This window comes from Salvelinus sp. IW2-2015, linkage group LG18, assembly GCF_002910315.2.
Source record: "Salvelinus sp. IW2-2015 linkage group LG18, ASM291031v2, whole genome shotgun sequence".
Lineage (NCBI taxonomy): Eukaryota > Metazoa > Chordata > Actinopteri > Salmoniformes > Salmonidae > Salvelinus > Salvelinus sp. IW2-2015.
In genome coordinates, this window is record NC_036858.1 from 33,819,310 (window position 1) to 33,840,375 (window position 21,066).

Consider the following 21,066-nt stretch of genomic DNA (forward strand, 5'->3'; position numbering starts at 1 on the left):
TAGTATGAGGTATAAGAACCCGATGAAGACTTTATTGAGGGTGGTAATCTGACAATCTCTTAATCTAGCTATACATTTCCAGGCAGAGCAGAACACAGAGCTTTTTTACAATGAGCAGCGGTAATGGAGCAACTCTACTCCAGTCCCCTTCATCCATTTCTTCAATACTGATTCATAAACACGTAGACGTAGACTACTACATCCTATAAAACAGCTGTAAATAACAAGTCTGTTTTTTTCTTATCAAAAAATATATATTTATTGTCCATTAATGGCTTTCTTCATATAAATAAATGGATGAGGTACACTGGCCGTAGAGGCTATGTGGCCGGTTGCAGCAGCATGCCTTAAGGGTGAGCAGCAATATTTCAGTCATCCAAGAGAAATGGGTTTGTCAAAGGCAACCACCCATGGTTAAAGAGAGCCTGATAGTGAAAAAGCAACGGGTGGCCCCTTAGATTTGGTCCCCCAAAAATATTTACAGATAACTTGGACAAATTGAGGTCAGGTTATATGTGAAGCTATAGCTTAGAATGGTTGGTCACTCTGGCTGTATAACTACTCAGCCAGTGAAAAAGCAGCAAACGCTAAGTATTTGTTTTCTATTTAAAAATGGCAGTTTTGCCATGGTGGAAACAATTAAAGCTTGAAATGGTCTGGCAATCTTAGTTGAAACCGCCTTCATGAGATCCCCTTTCAGAGAAAGCGACAAAATGTGCTTGTGTGGCATGCTGGATATTCAGGATACTTTATGGGTTTGTGATATCAGAAATCCTAAACGGTTCAAATCGGATGAGATCCATGAGTATCTGTGTGCGAGTGATTCAAATGGCTATACTGTACAGTGCAGACTAAATACAGTGCTGTCTGTCACCGTGACTTGAGTTGTGTACATATTTAGACAGGAATTATTTGCGGTGCTGTTCATTTTGATAGTTTTGATCGCTACAAAGAGGGTTCAACTAAGATATTTCAATAAGCCAACGCTTCATCTTTCCAGCCCCACAATTCAGTGCAGCATGGTCACAACAAAACAAAATCACATGATACAATAAGTTAATAGGCAATATCCATTCACATTATGCACAATGTAGCCACATTGTCATTCTTCCTTATTCAAACATGTCGACGTAATGCATAGCTCTAAAATAAAATCCAATACATAAACATTATTACAAGTAATAAAAATAAACAATCTGTACAAAACTCCTGGCGTATTGTTATGATTTTCTTTTTCTTCCCTCAATATAAGAAAGCACATACAAAGTACAAAAATAAATATTCTATGTACAATCACACGTGCCACCTCGAAGTTATCGTCACTGCAAGGAGAAAACAAGAGGCAACAAACCACACATTAGTTCATGCGATGTTCATCGAGGACATAATGAACATGAATACAATTAATAATAAGCCCTTTTCTACAGTATAAATGAAGACATGATAGATGATGTTGTTGATTATACTAGCATGGGGATCCTTTAAAAAGCAGAACTGCCAAGCACTTTATCACCTCAAGATGCAGATCATGTGCGTTCACAGCAGGAAACCAACACTCTTTCACTTACTTTATTCCAACACCCTGATACTGGTAGGCCGTCATCCCCCTAAAGAAAGAGAGGGAGTGAGTAATAAAGATACACTCTGAGGTAACACTTTACATGAAGTTGTTCTAACACAGATATAAACTTAAGGTTTTAGCCACACTGCCAAGACTGTAGAATGTGACTTAATGTACAGTATAACACAACGCAGTTTACTGTTGAATAGAAATGCTTTGGTCAGGATAATACTATTGTGTGTGTGTATATGTGTATAATATTTATGCAATGTACTGTGCATATTGTGTTAAAAAGCAGCAGCAACCAGCCAAACAACTATTGGTACACATTGGCAACTGACTTTTTCTGAAAGTGGGAGAGCAACATTTTTGTAATATTTATAATATTAAAATCATTTTCCTGCAATGCTGTTTCTTAACAGGGGGAATCCATATTTATGAACAGAACACAACTATTTTTCTTAGGTTTTGTCACAATAAATGATATTGAAAAAGTTTTTTAATTACTTGTTTACTAATCTACTACCTTTCCTGAAAATACCACCCATAGTGATTGATTGACAGATCTGAAACCCTACCATCTCGGTGACTCACAAATATCCTGCTCCTCCCTTGACAATCCCACCTACAGTTATCGACTGACAGGCCACACTGTTAAGAATGTGGCCAGGATAACACATGACAATGACGAAAAAAGTAAAAAATTGGGACGAATAATATTGTTTTACCTAATAAGGATTTTGATTATAATTTTGCACTTGGTAGGTTAATAAAAAGCATTGTTTAATTGTACGTTGAGTTTTTGTCTTCTTTTTGTCACATGCGATCACAATAACGTAGTACAATTACAAATGCGAACTTTGTTTTATCTTTAAATTCAAATTTTTCTCAACATGGCAGTGTTATCTGGAAGGGCATTGAACAAGAACTGTCAACTTAAAAATTCCAACTGGAGTTTTGAATTTAAATGTGATCACTGATTATGTTCACATAAAAATAATATTGCCAATGTATTATTAATTTATCATTATCATGATCAAATTTGAAATTTTGAGGCAGCTCTATATATCCATACATTGCAGCCCCAAATCTGCAACAGAAATAATAAAACGTCGCTCTTAATATTGACTTAAAACTGACTATCCTACCGATCCTCGACTTCGGCGATGTCATCTACAAAATAGCTTCCAACACTCTACTCAGCAAACTGGATGCAGTTTATCACAGTGCCATTCGTTTTGTTACTAAAGCACCTTATACGACCCACCACTGCGACCTGTATGCCCTAGTCGGCTGGCCCTCGCTACATGTTCGTCGTCTGACCCACTGGCTCCAGGTCATCTACAAGGCTATGCTAGGTAAAGTGCCGCCTTATCTCAGTTCACTGGTCACGATGGCTACACCCACCCGTAGCACGCGCTCCAGCAGGTGTATCTCACTGATCATCCCTAAAGCTAAAACCTCATTTGGACGCCTTTCCTTCCAGTTCTCTGCTGCCTGCGACTGGAACGAATTGCAAAAATCTCTGAAGTTGGAGACTTTTATCTCCCTCAACAACTTTAAAAATCTGCTATCCGAGCAGCTAACCGATCGCTGCAGCTGTACATAGTCCATCTGTAAACTACCCACCCAATTTACCTACCTCACCCCCCATACTGCTTTTATTTATTTACTTTTCTGCTCTTTTGCACACCAGTATCTCTTCTTGCACATGATCATCTGATGATTTATCACTCCAGTGTTAATCTGCTAAATTGTAATTATTCGATTTATTGCCTACCTCATGCCTTTTGCACACATTGTATATAGATTCTCTTTTTTTTCTACCATGTTATTGACTTGTTTATTGTTTACTCCATGTGTAACTCTGTGTTGTCTGTTCACACTGCTATGCTTTATCTTGGCCAGGTCGCAGTTGCAAATGAGAACTTGTTCTCAACTAGCCTACCTGGTTAAATAAAGGTGAAATAAAAATAAATAAATAAAATAAATATTGATCATATTTGAACAGTTTGGGCTAGAGCAGGGGTCTTCAACCATTTATTTCATAAATAAATAAATACATTTATTTCACAAATATTTTTGGAGGGAGCTACTCATATACTGCCTGCATGTTTTCTTATTGTGTAGGCCTAATTTGATACATAGAAACAAAGAACAGCACAGCATACATAACGTAACTGTGTTTGTTTCTTAAAACCACACAAATCATTCTACTGTAGCCTACCTTGAGAATCTTTCCTTTTAAAATGATGAGAGAATAAAAAGGTTTTACATTTGAACAAATATGTAGCCTGCAGTAACAGGATTATTCTTCAATTATTCTAAAATGGTCATTTTGAACAACAACCACAGTGAGTAGGCTATATATTTGACAACAAAAAGTGAAGAAACAGAATAATTATGAAAAGTATGAGGAATAACAAAGGTGCATTAATTGACCGTTCCGCTTTTACTCCAATATGGGTTTTCTTTGGCACCGTTTCTTGAAGCATTGTCACCATGAAAATTTTTAGAATGAACTTGTCTCAGAAGCATACATATTTGATGGAAGTAGGGTAGAAATGGCTTATTTTGTCAATTTTACTTACCAAGCAGAGCTGTTTGTTTTATCCAGATACAAATGATCCTGTGCTTTGTGGCGCATAGGCACATACTGTACAGTGCATTCGGTAAGCATTCAGACCCCTTCACTTTTTCCACATTTTGTTACGTTACAACCTTATTCTAAAATTGATTTAAACAAATTTCCCTTATCAATCTACACACAATAAATACACCATCATGACAAAGCAAAAACAGGTTTGTAATTTTTTGCAAATGTATTAAAAATAAAAACACTTAAATATCACATTTACATAAGTATTCAGACCCTTTACTCAGTAGTTTGTTGAAACACCTTTGTCAGTGATTACAGCCTCGAGTCGTCTTGGGTATGACGCTACAAGGTTGGCACACCTGTATTTAGGGAGTTTCTCCCATTCTTCTCTCCAGATCCCCTCAAACTCTGCACAGATATTTTCAGGTCTCTCCAGAGATGTTCGATCAGGTTCAAGTCCAGGCTCTGGCTGGGCCACTCAAGGACATTCAGAGACTTGTCCAGATGCCACTTCTGTGTTGTCTTGGCTGTGTGCTTAAGATCGTTGTCCTGTTGGAAGGTGAACCTTCGCCCCAGGCTGAGGTCCTGAGAGCTCTGGAGCAGGCTTTCATCAAGGAACACTCTGTACTTTGCTCTGTTCATCTTTCCCTCGATCCGGACTAGTCTCCCAGTCCCTGCCACTGAAAAACATCCCCACAGCATGATGCTGCCACAACCATGCTTCACCGTAGTGATGGTGCCAGGTTTCCTCCAGACATGATGCTTTTACTGAGGAGTGGCTTCCGTCTACCATAAAGTTGGTTTTTGCTCTGACATGCACTGTCAACTTTGGGACATTATATAGACAGGTGTGTGCCTTTCCAAATCATGTCCAATCAATTGAATTTACCACAGGTGGACTCCAATCAAGTTGTAGAAACATCTCAAGGATGTCTCATTGCAAAGGGTCTGAATACTTATGGAAATAAGATATTTCTGTTTTTTATTTTTAATACATTTACAACATTTCTAAAACCTGTTTTCGCTTTGGCATTATGGTGTATTGTGTGTAGAAGGATGAGGATTTGTATTTATTTCATCAATTTCAGATTAAATGTAAACGTAACAAAATGTGGAAAAAGTGAAGGGGTCTGAATACTTTTCAAATGCACTCTATGTAGCCTACACAGCTTGACTACACTGCAACTGCAAAGCGACAATGGTGCGTTCGCATATGGGGCTCACCCAGGACTGTTACTTTTGTAACTGAATGAAAACATTTTAACAATGTATTTGAACTGATTGATGTTGGGAAAATAGATGGCAAAATGCAGAATGGTGTTAAATGCCTGTAAGCAGCTTGGGGGGTGAAATTATTTCACAGATTCAATCATGTAATATTAGGCCTACTGATTATTTCTCAATTTGCGAGCTACTTATTGACAGCCCACAAGCTACCTGGCATGCAGTTTTCTGCAAAGGTGTAACCTTTCATACGCTGATGGAAGGCTACTCAGAATCAGAGGCTGCGATACAGCAAAGTCAAGACATTCCCGGGCCAAGACATGCCCGGGCCGTGTTCAGGCAAAGTGAAATGATACATGCCGCTCAAATGATATGTAACACCATTGGACCAACACCATCGGATATGACACAACGATACAAATGTAACAGCACAACAAAATAGATAAACTATTTTTTTGCAAGTGCCTTTTCATTTTATACACCAGTGGTGCAACTAGTGCTTTCTAACTGCACTGAACTAAAACAGTGGCGCACGGGAGCGAAGCAAAACTTTAGAGTGGTCAAAAGAATCCATCTTGAGGCGACAGGGTGCAATCGACACAATCGCTTCATTATTATATAATATTTAAAATGGACACATCTATTTTAATACATACTAGCTCAAAACATTATTAATCATTGAAAATAAGAAATGACCCAATGGATTATGATAATTTTACACCCCCACTTTTTTACCAGAAAGTGGGGATGCAGCAGCTCCATTTGCTCCATTGCTCAGGCGCAGTAGTAGATGTGTATGTGTGAAAATACTCTATCGTCTAAATTCCTTCAAACTGTACTTTTTACCCCTTTTTCGTGATATCCAATTGGTAGTTACAGTCTCGTCCCATCGCTGCAACTCCTGTACGGACTCGGGAGAGGTGAAGGTCGAGAGCCATGTGTCCCCCGAAACACGACCCCGCCAAGCCGCACTGCTTCTTGACACACTGCTCGCTTAACCCGGAAGCCAGCCGCACCAATGTGTCAGAGGAAACACCGTACAACTGGCTACCGGAGTCAGCGTGCATGCGCCCGGCCCGCCACAAGGAGTCGCTAGAGAGCGATGGGACAAGAACATCCCGGCTGGCCAAACCCTCCCCTTAACCCGGACTACGCTGGGCCAAATGTGCGCCGCCTCATCAGTCTCCCGGTCGTGACACAGCCTGGGATCGAACCCGGGTCTGTAGTGATGCCTCTGGCACTGCGCCCCTCGGGAGGCCTCATTCAAACTTTTATTTAGAAATAAGGTTTAAGCCCAGCCACTGGGCTGTTATTTTCTTTCATCTGGCAACTTCTATGAATGAATCAAACCTTCCATTCCCCTTCTCCTTTTCAATACACAAACTCAAAACAGGGTTCGATGAAAATCAATGAGGAGGCCCTGGTTTTTCCAAGATAATCTTTCCCAATACAGTTCTGTTGGCCAAAAAGGTAAGGGACAAGGTGGGAAAAGGGTGCCATGCGAGTGGGACAGGGATACAAATAACGAAAAGTAAAGCCATTAACTATTAAGAGTACTTGACATTTTCAAACAAAAGTCACTGAATGCATCACGGGTTGTGATCAAGAAAACAGATTCTGTAACACACCACTAATCAGTGTAGGTGTTCTGCTGCCCTTGCAAGACAAAATAACAACATTCTCAGCAAATCAATTATTAATGTTAGTAAAAGTGAAAAATCATGATGCACAGCTCATCTAAACAAGTGTTCTAAGCAGTATTTGTAGTAAATAGCTACGTCTTGATCAAGAACTTGAAGTGTGCGCATGCCTACTTGGTTAATAAAGGCGTTGCTTTTTCGGGGTAATAACCTGTTACATAACTAACGGTACTAATGTGTTAGTTCAATGTCATTTTCACGCAGCCCTGTTATATTGGCTTTTACTCATACCTGCAGCAAAGCGAATACGAGAGTGAAGGGAATTGCTATGGGTGGTTAGGGAAGCCAAAGTGATGGATAGGGAAGGAAGAGAGGAAGCATACCACAGGACAAGGGGCATCCAGCCCATCCAGGCCAGGTAGGCCCGGTTCACCCTTTTCTCCTTTAAAGCCTCGGAAACCCTGTTTGTGAAATCAACTTTGTAAACATTTGCACATTGCCCCTCCTTTAGGAGCAGTACCCCCTGCTGGCCAATGAGAGGACCTGCTGCCGCTCCATGAACAGACCGAAGCCTGTAACGACAGACACACTTAAACATGCAAGCGGCCTGAGACTGACAGGAACATACTCAATGGAGAGAATGGCCCATGTTCCTGTTAGTCTTACCCCTGAAAAGAAATCCCCCTCTGATAGTTTATGGTCCCTGGTCCTGGGGTAATTATTCAGAACTAATAATCATCCAGGCATTCACTGAACACCAAATGATCATCACTGCTGTAGTTTGTGTCGCTGGACTTAATACTGTAGAGGACGTTTGGACCAAAACCACTTCAGGGTCTATTAGAGTCGATTATCATCAGAGGCAAAAGGAAGTCAGAATCAGAATTCAGAGACTACTGATTGTCACTGCAGGTTATATGGCATTCTGAGGGTCTTCTCCTTCCTTTTGCCTCCTGGCTGCACATTGAAAGCAGGACATACCAACGGACAGGGGGCATCTAATCCGGGTGCTCCTTGGTCTCCCTTATCCCCTTTAGTTCCCCTGTTGCCTTTCTTGCCCCTCTCTCCCTGAAAACAACATTGCATTAAAAGAGACAGGCTTTAGTTCCTCCTGGCTGGCTCATCCACACAGTAAGCAAATATGTGTTTTTTTTAAAAGCACAATCATGAAGCTTGAATTCTTACCTAAGTAATTTAGACATTTTACAGGTATTTAAAGATTGATGTGCTTTTTTGGGCTTACGAAGAAGAGTACTGAAGTTTAAGAATTTTGTGGTGGGGAAAGTAAGTGGAGGGAGTTAGGGAGTAGGGATACAGGCCGATGCTATTGGTGAGCGGGTTCCTTAAATGCCCAATGTAACCTTCACAGACTTGTTGCAGGAATAAAAACACTTTATTGGTTCATCAACTACCACTGTATAGATTATTACGAGGGTATCACTAGCCCCAACACAACATAGACTTGACGACCCACATAGTACCATAACAATATCTTAATTGTCGTATATCACATTTAGAAAGCAGGCTCTCTGCGGTGCATTGTACTGCGAGTGACTGTTCATCATGTTTCACTGCACATACTGTACTCTAGACCTGACAAAGAACATGACCACAAACCTCCTTTGAATAAAGACACCATTGATTATGTCCAGTTGCACAACTATAAAGCCAGCACCGTGCAAAATACGGCATAGAAATACCAGAAATAGTATCGCTCTATTCCAATTCCAAAAAATACTGTTTCCATTCTCCGAAAATGAGAACTAAATTATGAAACGGAAAGACGCTGTTGTTTGTGTCCACTGAAGGTGGCTGGACTGGCTGCTAGCTGGCTACAAGTAAACAAGCCACTTAAGAGTATTCAAAAGCTAATATTTTTCTTTCAAGACATGTTATTCCTTTACTGCTGAAGTTACAGTTATATTTACGGGTATAACTGTATGGTTTACAATCAATTCTAAATTCATTAACCTAGTTCTCTACTGGGAGCAGATCAAATATTTCCAACCAAAGCAAACTATTCTATATAGTGATCAAAATGTATAAAACCTGACCACATTGTCATTCAAACATCCGCTCACCAAGATCAAGGCATTTGAACGGGTTGGATTAGGGGTTGGACCAGTTTATCAAGAAGGAATTGGAATTGGAAGAATAATAAACCCTGGCAAACATGTAAAAGCCCTCTCACAACTTTGCCTCAATGTTGCCTGAAAACCATCAACATTGGCTAACGTTGCGGCAACATTGTGGGAACATTACTTGTCAGCCAAGGGAGAGGAGATTACAGGCTTGGAGGGAAGGTAAATGGCAAGAGAATGAGGAGGATGAGGAAGAGGTGGATGAGGAAGAGGAGAAGGAGGAAGATTAACCCGAGACTACGGCATTAGAGTGCAGGAGGAGCAGGTTGCCAGGGTGTGTGAGAGGGAGAGAGAGGACAACACGACCTGGCAAAAAGAGCCACGGGAAACAGAGGAGGGTGGAGGGGAGGAAAAGGGGATAGGAAGACCTGCGGAAACAAAGGAAAACAGAGCAAAAGTAAAAACAGCACGAGGATCCCACAGCCGGCTACAGCACCTCCAACTGGTTTAGCAAAATACCTCATAATATCAATCTCTTATCCCTTCTTTACACCCCAATGTAGCAAATAAATTTGTTCCACAATTAGGAATGTACACATAGGTGTCAATATCATATATTTCCTGCTGTCAAGAGCCCAGTTGGAAGTGCTGGGAGGGTCAATGACATGTTGTGACTTTTAAGTAGGGAGTCAGAATATTAAATCAGAAGTTAATAGGAAGGAAACAAACATTCTCCAAGGGGAAGGGAGGGGGGACATGGGTAAAATATTATTTAATACATTGGTATAATTAAAGTGCATACTCTTATTTTATTTTGCAGTGGCTATTTTACAAAATTAGAGTAGAGCATTCTGTTATTACTTGAAGTAAGAACAAAATATTCAGATACGACGGCACAAGGTAAACCAAGGACAATTTATAAGACAACGTTTTGACTGGTCTTCAGAGTAAATAGAATATAAGTTCTTTGATGTGTCCGTTCACATGTTCCAGTCATCTCATTATCAAGGTTGAACATCTTCAATCTCTTTTGATCTCTGACTTAATTTATACTACCTCAGTCATATTTGCATATTTGAACAAGATTCATTGAACTCTGAGGTAAAAAGGCCACTGCAAAGGTAAAGGACATATGAATATAATTTCTTCAAACATCACTTAAAAGACCATTGAAGGTCACTTTCACTATATGAATCACATAAACTCACACATACTATCAAAGAGCACATCTCTTTTTTCCTCTGTAGTAATGGGATATTCAGAAGATGAGGCTATTGATATTCACATTAACATTTTGATTCAGATTTGCCTAATTAAGAGAGCCTTTGAATCCACCATGGTCCTGCTCATATCACCTAATACAAGCCTACCATGGTCCTGCTCATATCACCTAATACAAGCCTACAGTACCATGATCCTGCTCATATCACCTAATATAGGCCCACCACGGTCCTGCTAATATCACCTAATATAGGCCCACCACGGTCCTGCTAATTAATCACCAATATTAGGCCCACCACGGTCCTGCTAATATCACCTAATATAGGCCCACCACGGTCTCGCTAATATCACCTAATATAGGCCACCACGGTCCTGCTACTATCACCTAATATAGGCCCACCACGGTCCTGCTAATATCACCTAATACAGGCCTATAGTACCATGGTCCCAGCCAGTCAGTCAGTCAGTTTTGTCTCTCTTAGTGACTCACAGAAATATAGAAGGAGCTAAGAATTAAGAAATATAGCGCTACCATTCCTGCTCATATCACCTATCACAGCCCACCATGGTCCTGCTCATATCACCTATCACAGGCCCACCATGGTCCTGCTCATATCACCTATCACAAGCCCCCATGGTCCTGCTCATATCACCTATCACAAGCCCACCATGGTCCGTCTCATATCACCTATCACAGGCCCACCATGGTCCTGCTCATATCACCTATCACAAGCCCACCATGTCGCTGCTCATATCACCTATCACAGGCCCACCATGGTCCTGCTCATATCACCTATCACAAGCCCACCATGTCCTGCTCATATCACCTATCACAGGCCCACCATGGTCCTGCTCATATCAACCTATCACAGGCCCACCATGGTCCTGCTCATATCACCTATCACAGCCTCCACCCATGGTCCTGCTCATATCACCTATCACAAGCCCACCATGGTCCTGCTCATATCACCTATCACAGGCCCACCATGGTCCTGCTCATATCACCTATCACCTAATATAGGCCCACCATGGTCCTGCTCATATCACCTAATATAGGCCCACCATGGTCCTGCTCATATCACCTAATATAGGCCCACCATGCTTTTAAGCTTGACATTCCATTGGGCTTGCAATTTAACAACTATTATGGATCTTGAACAACCAAAAAGACAAATGATAAATGAGTACTGCTTTTCAATGAAGAATATGTGGGAGAATAATATCTAGTGTTGAGTAGGAGCATGGAGGATCAGCAGCCATTTTAAATACCATAGTTTATCAGAAGTACTAAATGTACTTAATTAGCACAGAACATGTTTTCGTCCTGTTGTTTGAACAATAATATTTTGCTCCGGAAGACACATCATTGTCAGCTGTTGTCTTACCCGGTTCCCTTTGAATCCTTGTGGTCCTACTAAACCCTGAGAAGGGGAAATTAAACACATTATGAGTTCCTGTGCAAGCGATCAGAGATGTTACCGTGAGGTACAGCTTTTTGCTGTCAATCAATTTGATCCACTCATTCCCTTAAGACTTGATTAAGAGAAGATTCATGTTTTCTCTGTCACTTTAAAGAAATATTATACAATGTTCAAAATAGCTCATTCAACATGTAGCCATTGATTGTCTTTCAGATAGTCAAGATATTGTTCACTTGATAAATGAAACACTGGAAATGCAATACTGTATTTATTTGATGTTCTTGATACTTAGTTAACTACTTACAGGGATGCCTTGAGGACCAATTGGTCCTGGGACTCCTGAATCTCCCATGAAACCCTGAAAATTTAAAAAATAAATACACCATTCATCTCAAATAGATAAATAAGCTGTTTTGACTGAAAGCTCTTATGTGTGTGCTACTTTTGTGTGTGTATGTGTGTGTGTATGTACATGTGTCGGTGTGTGATAATGATCAGTGATGTGAGTACTCACTCTATCTCCCTTTGGTCCTGCTGGCCCTGCCACACCAACTGGTCCTATTAGACCCTGTAAGGTAAGGACAAGACAGACCCTCAGTGGACGCAGACATTACAATGGGAGGACATCAAAATAAAAATGGATTATTTCATTTCCATCATCAATAGCTCAACAAGCTTCTGGAGCACTTAAAGAGATTCTCCAGTACCTTTGTATACTTTTTAGCCAGTACTTCTAAAAGTAGCACTCACGATCCAAAAGTGGTACCTGAAAATTGCTAGGAGGCTGGCACAAAGTTGCTTTCAAACTAGGGATTTCGTGACTAATTGAGGTAAGACCGTAATTCTGCTCATAGATTATGCATGTATGAACTACACATTGACACATCCAGGCCCGAAGCAGGGGGTTTCAAAAAAAAATACTTTCTTTGTCGCCAAAGTACCGGAGCATGTCTTTAAGTGCCAAAAGAGTAGTTATCCAATTTTGTTTCGGTCGACCATTATCAAATAATAACCGATTGATTAGGTAGTGGTCTTCTCTAGGTTATCCCACTGTGCATGTTATACCAAGCTTGTTGAGCTAAAGAATGAACAGTAACAAAAAAGGAGAAAAACATTGAGTTCAGCTGCAGCTCTCTCTCTGTGTGGAAGTCAGGATTCAACAGGAGGACCTTGCATCTCAGGCAGATAATACAGTATGTACAGCATATAGCATTCGGGAGCCATAACGCCATACTGTCCTGTACGCATATCAACATGCAGCACGAGCATCCCAGCATGCTCTCCTGGTATGACATCACAACGCCAGATCAAAGCTTTACACTGCAGGAGAGACACTGTTAAGACACCTGTTTTTGAAGATTTGCAATGGCATGAACTCTGACACTCAAACAGTTTGACTTCATGCAAGTAGGCTGAATCTTGAGATCTGATTGCGTAACTCAAAGGTCCTTATAAATCTTCCATTGACATCAACACATGATTTAGGCAGAATTCTAGGTTATACATACAAATTTCAAGCTAGGATTCAACGTGTAATGAAGAAGGGGACTATTTCTTGCTCTTAACTGCTTCTAAGTATTGAGAGCAGACGCATCAAAGGGTCCATTTTAGTACCCTGACATGTTCCATTGCCATACAGACATGGGACACAGTCATGTGAATATCATCCCTATGCCAGAGCAATCCTCGAAGAGTGCCTAAAAACAGAACTGCTCTCTCTGCAGACAATCAGACAGATAATAAAAAAGGACAAGCATGGAGGAAAGCAAGCAGACAGGCAGACAGACAAGACACCAGCGCAGACAGACAGACAAGCAAGTCGTGTGGGGAGCAGAATATGGGAGGAGAGGCGGGGTAGGGGAGGAGTGTGTGTTGGGGGGTACAGGACTTGCGCCACTCACCACTCGACCAGGCCTGCCGTCTAAACCATGAGCTCCCTGGACAGTGTGTAAACAGTTAGAGAGCAGAGGTGGGAGGGAGGTGGTGGGAGAGGGGGAGGAGGTGTGGAGAGGGTTGGGGGGGGGTGAGTGAAGCAGTGATTCGTGTGACTCAAAAAAACACATCCAGTTGTTGATGAAGGGTGATGGTGTTGTGATGACATGAGAAACAGTAACTGCCAGTAACTCCTTTTATAGCTGCAGTTGATTATCTCTATCAAATAATTAAGTCCTGACTTTTGATAAAATAGTTTTCAATGTCTTTCAGATACATATGCATGGTTCAACTATTCAAAGCAGTTTGAATCATGCACAGTGCATTTGAAAAGTATTCAGACTCCTTGACTTTTCCCACACTTTGTTACGTTACAGCTTTATTCTAAAATTGATTAGTTTCTTCCCCTCATCAATCTACACACAATACACCATGATGACAAAGCAAAAACAGGTTTTTTAGAAATGTTTGCAAATAAAAAACAGAGATATCACATTTCATAAGTATTTAGATCCTTTACTCATTACTTTGTTGAAGCACCTTTGGCAGCAATTTCAGTATCGAGTCTTCTTGGGTATGATGCTACAAGCTTCACACACCTGCATTTGGGGAGTTTCTCCCATGATTCTCTGCAGATCCTCTCAAGCTCTGTCAGTTTGGATGGGGTGCGTTGCTGCACAGCTATTTTCAGGTCTCTCCAGAGATGTTCGATCGGGTTCAAGTCCGGGCTCTGGCTGGGCCACTCAATGACATTCAGAGACTTGTCCCAAAGCCACTCCTGAGTTGTCTTGGCTGTGTGCTTAGGGTTGTTGTCCTGTTGGAAGGTTAACCTTCGCCCCATTCTGAGGTCCTGAGCGCTCTGGAGCAGGTTCTCATCAAGGATCTCTCTGTACTTTGCTCCGTTCATCTTTGCCATGAACCTGACAAGCCTCCCAGTCCCTGCCGCTGAAAAACATCCCCACAGCATAATGCTGCCACCACCATGCTTGACCGTAGTGATGGTGCCAGGTTTCCTCCAGACGTGATGCTTGGCATTCAGGCCAAAGACTTCAATCTTTGTTTCATCAGACCGGTGCCTTTTGGGAAAACTCCAAGCGGGCTGTCATGTGCCTTTTACTGAGGAGTGGCTTGCGTCTGGCCACTCTACCATAAAGGCCTGATTGGTGGAGTGCTGCAGAGATTGTTGTCCTTCTGGAAGGTTCTCCCATCGCCACAGAGGAACGATAGAGCTCTGTCAGAGTGACCATCGGGTTCTTGGTCACCTCCCTGACCAAGTCCCTTCTCCCCCGATCGCTCAGTTTGGCCGAGCGGCCAGCTCTAGGAAGAGTCTTGGTGGTACCAAACTTCTTCCATTTAAGAATGATGGAGGCCACTGTGTTCTTGGGGATCTTCAATGCTGCAGAAATGTTTTGGTACTCTTCCCCAGATATGTGCCTCGACACAATCCTGTCTCGGAGCTCTACGGACAATTCCTCATGGCTTGGTTTTGCACTGTCAACTGTGGGACCATATACAGGTGTGCCTTTCCAAATCATGTCCAATCAATTGAATTTACCACAAGTGGACTCCAATCAAGTTGTAGAAACATCTCAAAGATAATCAATGGGAACTGGATGCACCTGAGCTCAATTTCGAGTCTCATAGCAAAGGGTCTGAATACTTATGTAAATAAGGTATTTCTGTTTTTTATTTAATAAATTAGCAAACATTTCTAAAAAACGGTTTTCGCTTTGCCATTATGGGGTATTGTGTGTAGATTGCCATTTTAGAATAAGGCTGTAACGTAACAAAATGTGGAAAAAGTCAAAGGGTCTGAATACTTTCCGAAGGCACTGTATGTAGAGAAGCGTGAAGATATGAGTCTCTGATGATTTGCAAATAACACGTCTTGTATTAACATTGATTAGCATATATATACATAATAGTCCTCATCATTTCCATATAAAAGGAGTTACTGTGCCATTGATGATGTGACTAGTACACGTACTGACTGTCAGCAATGACCTTTGACACCCAAGAAGTAAACCAGAAGTTAGGAGAAGAGACCCCCCAGTGATACATATCAAACTTATTCCTTGACATGCAACTAAAAATAGAACTACAAGAGACTACATTAACAACATTTCAGAGAGATTATCAGAAAAAAGTTGGCAAAATAAAGAAAATGATCATTAACTATTTCTAACATATGACAATGGCAATGGGTCATGTAGGTTTCATTTGTTTGTTTTTATATTAATGGTTGTATTGCCCCTGTGTATTGGATTGCAGCAACCATCCATCCATGCACTTTGAAAACATGAATGCAACTGCTGAGCCAGGAAACCATCCTTGGTGAGTTAGGCCTAGTTTCAAAGCGACATATGACAACATCAGAACAATCATGCTGCCTGGTTCTAATACACAAAAGTCTGAACAAACAGTATGCCTACCCTACTGTGGTTTCCAGGGGTCTAAATAAAATGTCTAATGGCAAAATGGTCAAAGGGAATTAGAAAAAAAAACGACACAAACAACAGCACAGATACAATCTACATAGGGATTGAATGGTGTCGCTCTTGATTGGTGTACTTACAGGAAGTCCAAGATGGCCCCTGTCCCCTCTATCGCCCTTCGAACCAGATGCTCCCTTCTCTCCCCGTATGCCTATGCCATGCTCCCCCTAAAAGTGGTACAGAAAAGTTATTACTGATGTTTAGTACATAGGCATTAAACTCACTTACTAAAACCAATAAATATAGCTACTGTTAACTACAGTATCAAAGGATTCTGGAGGTACAGTAAGACAACAGGAGGTCCTGTACCACAACCAACTCTTACCTTTGGTCCTCCCAGTCCTTCAGGTCCCTGAGGGGTGAAGACACAATTCGAGTCAGGATATGTCAATCACTTCACGTAAATACGACATATTATCAGGTGGTTTTATAGATATTACTGAGGGCCTATATTGCTTAATGGCGTGCCAACTGTAGTGTACTCACCGCGGGGCCAACTGGTCCTTGGGGCCCTGGAGGCCCTGGGGGCCCATAGACCTAAAGACAAACACCAGGTCATCAATGATACACTCCTTCATTAGTGGGTTCACTCTAACAACAAATCCTCTGAATCTGACCCTCTCAAGTCCACTCAAACACACATGGGTCATTAAACACAATGAGATATACAGCAGTGGGGCCTTACCATGTCTGACCTTCCTCCCTTATCTCCGGACTCGCCCTTCTGACCCTGAAGCATCAAGATACAAGGTTAGCTTAGGCTACTCTCATCATAGTTAGCATGCATAAAACACTACAGTACACCCAATCAGCACTGTACAAATGAATAGCATTCTGAACAGTACTTCACTGCTCCCCAAAGCCAGGTCAGACACTTCATACTGTACGGTCAGATGCAGTCTGAGGGGCACCATTGCGTACCATTGTGCCTGGTAATCCAATGGGGCCAGGGGGCCCAGAAACCCCCTTTTCACCAGTAGGGCCGTCTAAACCCTACAGAACAAAGGAAGGGGAGATCGTGATAGACGTTAAAATATTGGCAATATTTTGTTGTTTTGGATTGCTGTTTTGTGTTTTGTGTGTTAATTTTCATATTAAACTGTTAATCAATTTACATATTTGAATATACATTTTATTTATATAGAAAATGTCGACCTCTCATTTGTCAGATGTTCGAGGTCAAAATAGATCTTGAAGGCCTCAAAATGTTACAATGAATAGTAGTAGTCTCCAACTCGTGGCTGTCAGGACATGAAACTGCCCACAACGAGGGACGCAATGTTGCCCATCCGTTCTCAGAGTCGAACCACCCAGACTGCTTGAATGAAACTCTTTTCAAACAATCCTTTCATGGTTAACAAAAATACAGTACATATATCTGTTAATATGATTAACACTGCATGGCGTCCTCATAATAACCATAAGACAACGGGTAAAGCCATTCCCACAGTATGGCGTAGTCTTGCGGTATGTTTTGGCTACATGGTCTGATGAGTGTAGCCCACTCCAGCGTCAGAACTGGAGTTGATATATTACTGTAGCCTATAGAAGGTCTCTAATTAGATAATACGTGGGTGGTAGAAAGAGCTAAGGGCCTCTCTTCCCTCTAGTTAATGATAGTGCTCTGGCTTTGGTGTGGGAGTGTGTGTAGTGGTGTGGTGTGGGTCTGTGGTTCCCCAGTCACTCACAGGTGATCCAAAGGGACCCATGTCCCCCTTGTCTCCTTTGGGTCCTGAGAAACCCATCAGGCCCCTCTCCCCTCTGGGACCTTCAGGGCCCGCTGGGCCAACAGGACCTGGCTCTCCAGGCTTCCCCCGAGGACCCTGGCACACAAAACAGACATCATTGTCGTTGTTGTCTTTACTTTTATCGTCATCATTGCCATGTTGTTGTTGATGTTGTGTTTTATCATCCGTAACATCTGTACAATGGACATTTATACTGGACAATACACAATAGGGGGTGCTCTAACCTTCTCTCCGTCAAGACCTGAAGGGCCTGGAAGGCCAACTTCACCCTTTGTTCCTGGTGTTCCGGAGACCCCTGGAGGGCCAGGTGGGCCCTGGATAGATAAAGAGACTGACTCATTGAAAACTGCTAGGCCTACATTTTCTGCAGCATACAGTAACATAGTCTGAATGCGCCTCTAATTTACACACCTCCATCTGGCTTTTGGGGGTCACATATTTTTTTTTTTTTGATTTCTTTTTTTTTTTTATACAGCTGCAGAATTTTAAAACAGCCAATCACTCGAATATTGTTGCTTTAAATCAGTGCTCGCTCTCGCAGCATTTCTCTATCCATCAGTTCCATTCAAATTGCATACAAAATAGATCTTCCTGTTCAAGATTGTTTTGTTTATTTATATATATATCAGATATGCATAGAGAGTACCAGGCAAAAGTTTGGACACACCCACTCAAGTGTTTTTCTTTATTTTGACTATTTTCTACATTGTAGAATAATAGTGACTCAGAATGACTTATTGAAAACATATACTGTATATCTAGTACCGTATTCATAATAGCAAACATTGTATTGGAATTAAAGTTGCAAAATAGAGTAGGCCTTTAAACTAGCTGTCTGATCACAACTGGCTGTCTTTTTGTTACACAGACCTGCATAAAGGCCGATACATTTCTAACGCATCATTAACAGACTTTAGAAACCGCCACTCACCATCAAAGGTACATTCCGAATATCCTAAGGAGAAAAAAAACACAATGTTAGAAGTCCTGGTACCATTTACAGTACTTCATGAATCAAACACAGGCTCATCACGGGAAGCAGTAAAGAGTTGGTGACGTACATTTTCATTGTTGATGATTTCTGATTTCCCTGGCTCCCCTGCTGCACCTGGAGGACCCTATCAAGTTGGGGGATAGACAACAAAAAAGTATATTAAGAATCATATTCATTCATTTGTGTAAATCTCCCACTGGCATTTATGCGTGACAGAGCCTGTACTTACTCTTGGTCCAGCTGGGCCATCAGATCCTGCTTCCCCCTGGGGGATGATCAAAGGTTAAGACAGTTAGCCTCTCCCCTTTCATTTATCAACCTCAACACAGCATTCAACACTAACAGGATGGGAGTGAACGTTACTCGGGCAAAATGAGAGGATAATGTTAAGTGATCATACGTTTCCTGTTGGACCAAAATGTCAACCCAAGGCTACAAAGAAGTTCCCATCTCACCTTGAGACCTTGGTCGCCTTTGTCACCCTGGGAAAGATTTAAAAAAAAATGTTTTATTGGCATGCATGATATTAGTAAACCAAGGTAGCTTTTTCTGACTAGTTTACAGCCTCTTGTTGGATAGCTTTTAGTACCTTGGATCCTGATAGGCCTGGGAGTCCTGGTGTCCCTGGTTCTCCTTTGATGCCAGTTCCTGCTGCGCTGGGTTCGCCCTTGTCACCCTGCCACAGAACAGGACATGGACAGTGTCATCGACGACCGTACAGGACAACAGACTCTACTGTACAACACTGAGACACCATCCCATTGACCGTGCCATTAACGGGAGATGAATAACACAGCCCTGAAGGTTGGTCACAACGGATCTATACGGATCTGAACCACAAAGTGAATCACATGAAAACATCCAACAGCACAGCTCCTTGTCCACAGCTTTAGTTCTTAACCCCTCAACACAGAGGCACGAACTCAAATCTGCAAAAGCATTCTCTAACAAGAGGACGTTTTCACACATTTGGCAAATCTCTGTGATTTGATGGAAACATGGTCATGTGAGTGAATGATTTCCCTGAAATGGCCCGCTGTCACGTGAGGCGTGTTATGCCGCGTCACCGCAGTACAAGCAGCTATAAGAAGAAAGTCATTCAGGAAGCAGATTTTTCAGTCCATAACTAATGCAAAGATCAAAGCACTTCTACACAAGCCAAGCCTCCTCACAGAGGAGAAAGCTAAAGAAGCAACTCGAGACTCTAATCGCAGCTCTAGTCAGTCACAAAGACAAACAGTGAGACGATTGACTCGATGGAGCTCTTGTTGTTATGGTAACACTGATGATTGACAGACACAGAGCACAAACACAATGTCCATTCCAGGCCTACCCTGTAGCCCCTCTTTCCAGGAAAACCAGGTGTACCAGGGATACCAGCTTGACCCTTTATAGTGGAAAGAAGAGTTTCAGTACCCTGGATATATATAGGCTTTTACGAGCTGTGTTAGCCACACCATTCCAAGGAAATTACCTTTCTTCCAGGAGTGCCTGGAAAACCTGTCTCTCCCTACGGTGGCCAAGATGGCACAAAGGTCAAAGGTAGGGGGAAAAGAAAGAAGACAGAAAGAAAGAATGAAAGTCCTACTCTTCTTTTTCAAATATTGATGAACCAATACGTGAAAAAGCACACACGTGCACATGCACACAGAGGGAGGTAAGCTAATTGGTATTCAGTAAGCGTGCCTCTTTGAATCAGTAGCCATGCCACATATCCCTAACAAGCATTTTCTATACATTTCCTAATAGTCGGAAACAGCGCGGGGCCTGTTTACACCCACGTGTTTGTCAGTTTTCTTGGAAGAACATCATTCCCTCAGCGCAAGTAAACAACATGCACTGGGGTCGATATTTGGAAAGGCATGTCTGGGTTGGTGCATTCTACGCTTGCACATAGCTGGTCTGGGTTTGGCCACGGAACTGTCGCTGATTGTCATCCGTCAAGAGCTTCTAGCCCACCGCCAGCCGGTTAACCCTCGAAATTGGTTGCTATAAATAGCAAAGAGCACACGAGAGTTATTTAATTCATCCCTGTGTTTGCTCCCCTCTTCAATTGGCTAGATTAACGAGGAGACACACGGCGGATGAGGTACGGTCACAGCTGTGACCACAGGACCTGCACGGGTTTATGGCAGGCGGCTGTGGCCCGA

General features: G+C 41.9%; 1 protein-coding gene across 1 annotated transcript in view; it reads right to left on the reverse strand.

The window, feature by feature from the left end:
* LOC111977774 (collagen alpha-1(XIII) chain) overlaps positions 1-21,066 on the reverse strand; it is a 56,136-nt gene continuing 35,070 nt past the window's right edge. The window contains exons 19-39 of the mRNA XM_024007402.2: positions 20,391-20,426; positions 20,250-20,303; positions 19,506-19,592; positions 19,372-19,398; positions 19,146-19,181; positions 18,984-19,040; positions 18,854-18,877; positions 18,147-18,236; positions 17,863-17,997; positions 17,096-17,167; positions 16,860-16,904; positions 16,661-16,711; positions 16,500-16,526; positions 16,255-16,341; positions 13,649-13,684; positions 12,262-12,315; positions 12,052-12,105; positions 11,712-11,747; positions 8,006-8,092; positions 1,569-1,607; positions 1-1,322 (exon numbers count right to left, since the gene is read on the reverse strand). Coding sequence (XP_023863170.2) covers positions 1,320-1,322; positions 1,569-1,607; positions 8,006-8,092; positions 11,712-11,747; positions 12,052-12,105; positions 12,262-12,315; positions 13,649-13,684; positions 16,255-16,341; positions 16,500-16,526; positions 16,661-16,711; positions 16,860-16,904; positions 17,096-17,167; positions 17,863-17,997; positions 18,147-18,236; positions 18,854-18,877; positions 18,984-19,040; positions 19,146-19,181; positions 19,372-19,398; positions 19,506-19,592; positions 20,250-20,303; positions 20,391-20,426 — 1,137 coding nt within the window. The 3' untranslated portion in view covers positions 1-1,319. The remainder of the gene's footprint in view (positions 1,323-1,568; positions 1,608-8,005; positions 8,093-11,711; positions 11,748-12,051; positions 12,106-12,261; positions 12,316-13,648; positions 13,685-16,254; positions 16,342-16,499; positions 16,527-16,660; positions 16,712-16,859; positions 16,905-17,095; positions 17,168-17,862; positions 17,998-18,146; positions 18,237-18,853; positions 18,878-18,983; positions 19,041-19,145; positions 19,182-19,371; positions 19,399-19,505; positions 19,593-20,249; positions 20,304-20,390; positions 20,427-21,066) is intronic.